This window comes from Artemia sp. Qi Xiang Cuo, unplaced genomic scaffold (genome assembly GCF_049724085.1).
Source record: "Artemia sp. Qi Xiang Cuo unplaced genomic scaffold, ASM4972408v1 HiC_scaffold_23, whole genome shotgun sequence".
NCBI lineage: Eukaryota > Metazoa > Arthropoda > Branchiopoda > Anostraca > Artemiidae > Artemia > Artemia sp. Qi Xiang Cuo.
In genome coordinates, this window is record NW_028297432.1 from 5,201,308 (window position 1) to 5,209,814 (window position 8,507).

The 8,507-nt window shown below is 37.9% G+C and overlaps 1 protein-coding gene across 1 annotated transcript; it reads right to left on the reverse strand.

Annotated features, from left to right (window-relative positions):
• Positions 1-3,007: 3,007 nt before the first annotated feature.
• LOC148938986 (protein CFDP2-like) lies at positions 3,008-3,772 on the reverse strand. Its single transcript, XM_089107422.1, has one exon. It carries the CDS (start codon positions 3,770-3,772, stop codon positions 3,008-3,010), a length of 765 nt encoding a protein of 254 aa, XP_088963548.1.
• Between the last annotated feature and the right edge of the window lie 4,735 nt (positions 3,773-8,507).

Below are 8,507 nucleotides of genomic sequence, written 5' to 3' on the forward strand. Positions count from 1 at the left end.
GAAACTTCGTTTCAAGGCAGAAGAAGTTTCAAGACATGGCAGAAGAAGTTTCAAGATCATGGCAGCATTGATTCTACATTAAAATTTAATCAAAAACGAACAAAGATTAATTTAAAAAAACAAAGTTTTTCCAAGTAAAGTAATGATCGAAGTTGAAACTTAACGAGCAACAGTTATTGATTTACAACCTATCTAACACATATTAATAAAACTAGTACAAATAAACCAAATAATTATGTTTCCCTATGCTTTTAGGATTATACAAAACTAGCGCTTTACTGAAAACTCAAAATTCAAGTACAAAAACAGGATTATTGATTGTTTGTTTGTGAGTATGTATGTAGTAGGTCAAAAGTGATTATGTATCCTGACAACACTGAACGAATCTATAAAGCTTTCCATAGTCTTACACCAGTTGTGACATTGGTAACTTTCAGCATACAAATAATTTCTGAGACCACACTGGCTAATCATGATAAAACATAAAATCGTGAAGAAAACGAGGACAATTAACAGCCAGTGAAAAAATTGAAAAATTTTGCAAATATTTCGGTCAAGACCCCCGCTTGACCATCCTCAGTGCAGAATAAAACTAATAAAAATATAAAAAGCCAAGCCTTAAAATAAAAACACAAAACTAAAATTGGACGACCATTTCTCAATAACGGTGAAAGGGTAACTTATTAAGGGGGGCTATTATATATAAAGGGTAACTTACTGTAGCTTATTAAGGGGGACTGGAGGCGAAAGTTGCTGGAGATGTTCTTGCCAACCTCCAGGTAAGGGTTTTAGACCATAATTATTACAATGATACTGTTTTATGCTTCCAAGATTTTCCACTTCAGAAGTGGTGGCACCAAAAGTGTTGCTTTCAGTGCTATATCTCACTCACGAACGGTAGAATTGATAAAAAGCACGTAGATATGAGCAAAAGTTTTCAAATGAGCCATTAGACATCACTCAAAAAAGTTCTAGTAGCCCACTAACCCTAGCTTTTCCACTTGAGACATGGTACCAAAAGTGCCGTTTTTAGTGATATTTGAAACTTTCAGATGGTGGCATTTATAGGAAGGACTTAAATATGAGCAATATTTTTTAATATGAGCTGTCAAAAATCTAACTAAGATGCTCTGGTAGCCCGCTGGCCCCACCCCTCAAAAACAGCATAAAAAGTGCCTTTTTTCGTGCCATATGGCACTTACAAAAGGCGAAATTTATATAAACCACGTACATATGAAAATATATTTTTATTGAGCTATTAAGCATCACTCTTTGTTGTTATAGACCACCGCTAGGCCTGTAATAATGTAGAAAAAACGACCGTTTTAACATTTTTAACTTTTAGTTGCCATGCGCTGTGGTTCGCTCTTTACTAGTTTGCAGCTAATGCTTCAACCATCTCAATGAGTTCGTTGCAAATTCTCCCCAGAAAGTAGTTAACATTAAAGTCTGTGAAACCTTATAGATGGTAGAATTTTTAAAAACCTAGTAAAGGTAAGCAATAGCTTATAATTGAGCCATCTAACATCTATATACGACGGTGGGGTATTCTGTTAATACTACAACGAGCGATTGATGAGCAGACGACTTTTAAAATTTGCTAACGGGGCTGGACGGGGAGTTGACTACTGGTGCAACTGGAATCACCCAGTTAAGAGTTCTAGAACATAACTATTACAAAGACACTTTTTTTTTGCCTCAAAGCTTTTCTGCTTAAGAAGTGGCACCATAAGTTTTTTTTTTCGGTGCTATATCGCACTTACAAATGTAAAGTTGATCAGAAAAAGCACGTATATCAGAGCAATAGCTCTCAAATGAGTCATTAAACATCACTTTTATAAGTCCTGCTAGCCCAATAACCCCAGCTTTTCCATTTGAGACACGACGCCAAAAGTGCCGTTTCTAGTGCCATTTGGAACTTGATGATGGTGGAATTTATGTGAAAGACGAAGATATGAGTAATATCTTTTATGTAAGCTATAAAAGATCTGTCTACGATGTTCTGGTAGCCTGCTAGTGCCACCCCTTGAGAAATCGCCCAAAAAGTGCCATTGTAGTGTCATATGGCACTTGCAGATGGCAGAATTTATAAAAAGAACGTAGACATGAGAAATAGTTTTTGAATGAGCCATTAAGCATCTCTCTGATGTTCTTGTAGCCCGCTAGGCCTGCTGAAAAGAAAAAAAGAAAAAAAATAACAAAAAAACGGGAGACACGGTATACCGGAACGGTATCGGTTTTTTGAAAAAAACAAAAAATGGATACCGATACCGATATTCCCGATACGATACATGCGATACCAATACGCCCGATACCGATACGCACAATATCGATAAGCCCGATACCACATACAGCCCTTTCCCAGGGACAATGGAGAGCCGTATCATCATGAAAACCATGTATATTGGACTTTTGAACTATGTTAAACAAAATAGCTATGTAAAAATTTTTATAGAACTAGTTTGGGGGGAGGGGTCCTGTAGGGGGGGGGCTATTTGCCCTCCAATCTTTTCACTCACTTAAAAATGGCACTTGCAAATTTAATTCAATTTCGAATGAGCCATTACACATCTCTCTATGATGCTGTGACCACCCCCTAGCCCTGCTAGAAAAAAAAGGGCGACAGATCAGTGCTACCCATGCAAAAAAAAAAATCATTTTCCTTGGTGTTCAAGGTGGGGGACTGTAGTTATCCTACAAAACGTTTTGGACCATGCTGATTCCAATGGTGCACATTTTATTTCGATCTGACGCCATTTTCAAGGGGTTTCAGGGTCTTTTTCGAAATCACCATAAATTTCTTTTTGCAATAGACTTTTACTTCTAAGACTAACCGAAACAATAGCTGCGGTCGTGTTTGTCTTTTCTGTGTAGTTCTGGTGTATATTAGTCCAAGCGTTTTACACGTCTTTGTGGTGTATCAGCAAGCGCCTCGAATCGAAAGTTTAATGCTGAATTATCTCCTAACATCCTTGTCTCTGAGCTTCTCCACGTCGAAATTCCTTGGTTATTTTGTTGGTTGTCGAGATCTGTTGGAGCGGAGTTTCAACTTGATTGTTGCTACAAGAAGTTCATGGTCCGACCCGACGTCCGCAATTCTATAACTCCTCACGTCTTTCAGACTAGTTCTCCACCGTCGTCGGATCAGAAAGTGGTCAATCGGATTTTTGACAGTTTTGTCTGGGGATGTCCATGTATGCGTATGGATATCTTTGTGCTCGAGTAATGTATCTCCTATCAACAGGTCGTTCAACATGGTAGAGCTGACTAGCCTTGCACCATTTTCGTTGATAGTTCCAAGCCTGTGATGTCCCAACACCTTGGGGTAATAACATCTGTCCTGACCAACTTTCGCATTTAGGTCGCCTGTCAGGCAAGTGACATCATGGAGAGAGATGGAGTCTAGGACGAACTGGAGGGTTTCATAAGAATCGTCTTTCGAGGCTGCATCCGCATCATTTGTTGGTGCATAGCAGATGACTAGTGACAGCTTTGCATGTTTAGATGCAAATCGTGTATACAAGATTCTCTCGTAAGTCGGCTGCCACGAGCAGAGAGACTTTGCTGCATTTGGGTTCAATATAGCTGCGACTCCAGCTGCATGTGTGTCTGCTTTTCCACTGTACAGAACTGTATAAATCGTGTTGATGTTTACTGCTTTGAGGTTCTTTTCTCCGCAGCCCTTCCATCGTGCTTTGGTCACTGCGAGGATGTCAAGCCGAAAGTTTTCACACTTTTGTAGAACTTGTTCAGTTTTTGAAAGAGCCGACATGGTCCTTACGTTCCAAAATCCGATTCGTAATGGTTTATTCTCGTTCAGAAATCTGGTCGAGGGGCATGCATGGGTCGTCATCATATTGGGATTTGATCCGAGGCTTTTCACTGACGTTTCTTTAGCATATTCTTTTTCTACGGGAGCGACATGCTAGGTCACTGCCCAACCGGTTTCTTCGGCTCGGCTTGGGGAAGGGACGTGAATTCCTGATCGGGGGGCTGGAACCCCCGGTGCCTACTGAAGTTGCAGAGACCGTTGTCCAAGTCTGGATCTTCCGCCCTTTCGCAGTTGTCCTCCATGAGAGGATCCTCCCACGATGGTACCCTGCAGTACCATACAATTTAACCCATTGCTGGAAAAAGGTTCGCAACTAGCGGGACATGTCCAAACGCCGGTGGGCCCTGCTAAGTGTGCGTCAGAGAGGCCTTCTTCCTCTTCCACCTGTATTTATGACCCCCGGGCGAGGGTCCCCTAGTTTCAATTATGGACCCCCAGGGGGTAGGTCCCCCTTGGTCCACGCCTCCCTTTATGGAGGTACCCAACATATCTGTAGGACGTTCCCCTATCCGCAACCTGGGGACACGCTGAGTGACCTGGGGAGGGCCCCTACGGCAGAAGCTGACTAAATAGGTACTTAGCAATGATTCGGCTTGGGTTTAATACTGTTTTGCTTTTGTTTTGCATTGATGGTGCTTTTGTTGAGATTTAATTTGTTCTTCGAATTTTGCCAAACTGATGAAGCTTAGGTTCTATTCGATGTCTGGTGTTCTTTAGGCTTGCTTTTGATTGGAAATTAACTGTTAGAAGTGGACTAACAATTTTAGAAATTTAGAGATAGTAAATTTAAAAACCAACAAATTTGAGGTCGAACTGACAAACAAGCAAAACTCAGAAGTGAAAAAAGGCAAGAAGAAAGGAATTTTCAAAAGTAAATTTATTTTCTAATTTTTTCTTTTCTTTTAACTGGCCTAAAGTCCCATTTTTCTTAGTTTTGAGTCGTTTTTTTTCCTCGGGTTTTAAAATCTGATGATAAAAAAAAAATTTTTATAACCAATATCAGCTATAACTCGCGTATTTGTTTTGTTTTTATAACATTAGTATTTACTATTTTATATGTAGATAGTATAGATAACATTAATCGATATGGATCTATATGTTTATAGATCTATTGGAACATGGTTCCAATAGATTTTAAATGAACTTGATTTACCTTCAGCAGATTGAGACAACGAACCAGTCGAACATTGAAGAAGCAGATCAATCGACCAATGACGATATATTTTTTGACGCCACAGAAAGCCTTGAGCCCTTGACGGCAAATGAAGGTGAGGCTCAGCTTTTTTTAAACTACTGATTTGTCTTTTTTTAATCTACAATATCCTGAAGGTTACCCCGGAAGATTCGTATTGGTTGTCCTTTCATCTTTCTTTCTTCAGACGTGACCTAAGTATTGCTGTCAGTGTTGGCGGAGGATGTTTAAACAGTTCGAGGTAACGAACTGTAAGTAAGGAGCGACCCGGCTCAATAGTAACCGAAACTCTAAAAAAGGAAATTTTGATACCAATAGATACATAAAAAGAATAAAAGTTTTATGCTGATTTCAAATATATAAGTTTCATAAAGTTTAGTCTTACCCATCAAAAGTTTCGCGCCTGAGAAATTTTGCCTTCTTTTCCAAAAAAAGGGCACTAGAACTTTTAATTTCCGTTTGAATGAGCCATCTCACAATATTCTATGACCACTGGGTCGAAACGATTACCCCTTAAAAAAAAACACGCATCGTGATCTTTTTTCAAGCAAAAAATCTAAATGTCCAAATTTTTGCAGATAGGAGCGTGAAACTTCTTTAATAGGGTTCTCTGATAAACTGAATGTGATGGTATGATTTTCGTTAGAGTTAATTAAAAATTCCTCAATTTTGCAGATAGGAGTTTTAAACTTTCTTTAGTATTGTTCTTTGATAAGCTGAATCTGATGGTGTCATTTTCGTTAAAATTAATTAAGACAAAATTTGTAATTAAAACAAAATTTTATTGTTTAAATAAATTGATTTATGAGAAAGTTAAACTTTGGCGTAAAGAGTGAGGCGTTGAGGAGGGGACAGCCCCTTTCATATACAGAATAATTTCTGTTCGTTTTAAGTTTTAACGTCGTTCCTTACTTTCAGTTAAAAAAAAACTTGTTCTTTTATTTAATTTTTGAACTTTTTTGAATTAATGCAGGTTTTGATTTTGGCTCACCGTACATGAATAATTAAAACAAAATTTGCATATTAATTTTACTTTTATTTGGATAAATGACTTTCTCGAAACTTCTTTAATTTTATTTACGAACGTTTTTATTAGTAATAAATATACGTAACTTACGAATTAACTTACGTATTGAACATCTGTATTCATATATTTTTAATACGTATATTAGGGGGTTCACCCCCTAGTCAATACCTTGCTCTTTAAGCTAAAGTTCGAATTTTGTTTCAATTCTTTAAAAATGACCCCTTAATCACAAAGGCCGAATAATTAAAATAAAATTTGCATATTAATTTTACTTTTATTTGGTTAAATGGCTTTCTCGAAACTTGTTTAATTTTACTTACGAACGTTTTTATTAGTAATAAATATACGTAACTTACGAATTAACTTACGTAACGAACTTCTATATTCATATATTTTTAATACGTATATTAGGGGGCTCGCCCCCTAGTCAATACCTCGCTCTTTAACCCAAAGTTCGAATTTTGTTCAAATTCTTTAAAAATGACCCTTAATCACAAAGGCCGTTACTTAGAATAAATAGCTCTTATGAAAGTACTAAAAAATCTTTGGCTTAAAGAGCGAGGCATTGACTAGGGGGTTAACCCAATCATACACGTAATATTTTCTGTTCGTTTTAAGTTTTAATGTTACTCCTTATTTTCAGTTGGAAAACTTGTTTTTTTATAATTAATTTCAGATCTTTTTTTAAATAACGCTGGGAAATCCGGCGCCCTCTTCATAGCAATGTCCCTTCCCCCATGAAAACTTCCTTCATGAAAAGATCCTCCTATATAACCCCCTACCCATCCCCACCCCCCACTACCAGAAAAAATTCCCCCTTAAAACGACTGTATACTTCCTAATAACCAATAGTATATGTTAACATTAGGAAAAGTTCATAACTTTCAGCCCTCCCCCCTGGGGCTTCGAGGGATTAAGTCATCCTAAAAGACGCGGTGATAATATTTTCGACCATGCTTAACAAAATGGCTATCTCAAAATTTTGATCCGGTGATTTTGGGAAAAAATGAGCGTGGGGGGGGCCTAGTTGCCCTCCATTTTATCTGGTCACTTAAAAAGGGCACTAGAACTTTTAATTTCCGTTCGAATGAGCCCTCTCACGATATTCTAGGACCACTGGGTCGATATATCACCTCTGAAAAAAAAACAAAAAAAACACGCATCCGTATCTTTCTTCTGGCAAAATATGTAAAATTCCACACTTTTGTAGATAAGAACTTTAAAACTATACGGTAGAGTTCTCAGATACTCTGAATATGCTGGTGTTATTTTCATTAGGGTCCTATAGGTTTTAGGGGGTCTTTCCCCCTTTTTTTTGAAAATCAGCCAAATTCTCTCAGGTGTTCAACTTTTGATAGGTAAGATAAAACTTAATGAAACTTATATTTTTGAAATCAGAATTATAATCTGATTCTTTTGATGTATCTATTGGTCTCAAATTCCGTTTTTTAGAGTTTCGGTTACCATTGAGCCGCGTCGCTCCTTACTTACAGTTCGTTACCACGAACTGTTTGATAAAACTCAACATGTACTGCATCATAGATTTCAGAAACCATTTTTTCAACTGGAAACTTAGCATTAAAATTAGCTGCAGTCTGCAAAGTCGATTTTTTCAGATTTTCGTTAATTTTTATCTCGATTTCCTTGTTAGATCTTGTTTTGTAGCCGCAAGTTTATTCTCTGTAGACACTACTGGTTTACGTAGATCAGCAGCGGGATCTGAGAATAGACTATTCGTTACCGAATCTTGCCCTTTTCTTAGAAACCGGCGGTAACAATCAGGATGATTATTTAGCTCTGCAAACGCATGATTAAAACCTTTAGTTTTTTTTTTTTTGTTGATGCTTCCTTCTCATTGCCATCGAAACTAAGTAAACTCGCGACGGATAGAACCTGACGGTCGTGTTTTTTGCCGTAGCAAAAAACAACAAATTTTCTGTTTCTGGTATTTGTCTTCATAATTTCTAGGATTCGAATCGGCCAAAGGGGAGAACCCGCATAGCGAGGAACAAATCTCTAATTTTAACATTAGCCGGATCCATGACAGTAACAATAAATATAAAAAATCAATAAAATGTGAATTTGATTAGCATCAGATAGAGACGAATGAAACTTATCTTTATGTGGGTAGGCCCACGGATGGCAGTGGCAATCACCGTATTGGTCGGTGGCCCGATGGACCATGGAAACCTGCTGATTGTTAACCATCGTACTCTGACATTCAGAGCACCATCCCCAAATAATATCGAATTTTCTCTACACACCACTTTCGGCTAACGTATCTAATTTTCTCTATTTAAAACGCCGTAAATCTGATTGTGTAAGAAATTCAAGTATCCGATTGCACAACTTATCACTGAATTCGGCTAACAGTCGGCTAACCAAGGCCTTATCCAGGGGGGGGTTACCCGGTTTGAACCCCCCTCCGAAATTTTTGGCCGACTCGAAAATAAGTC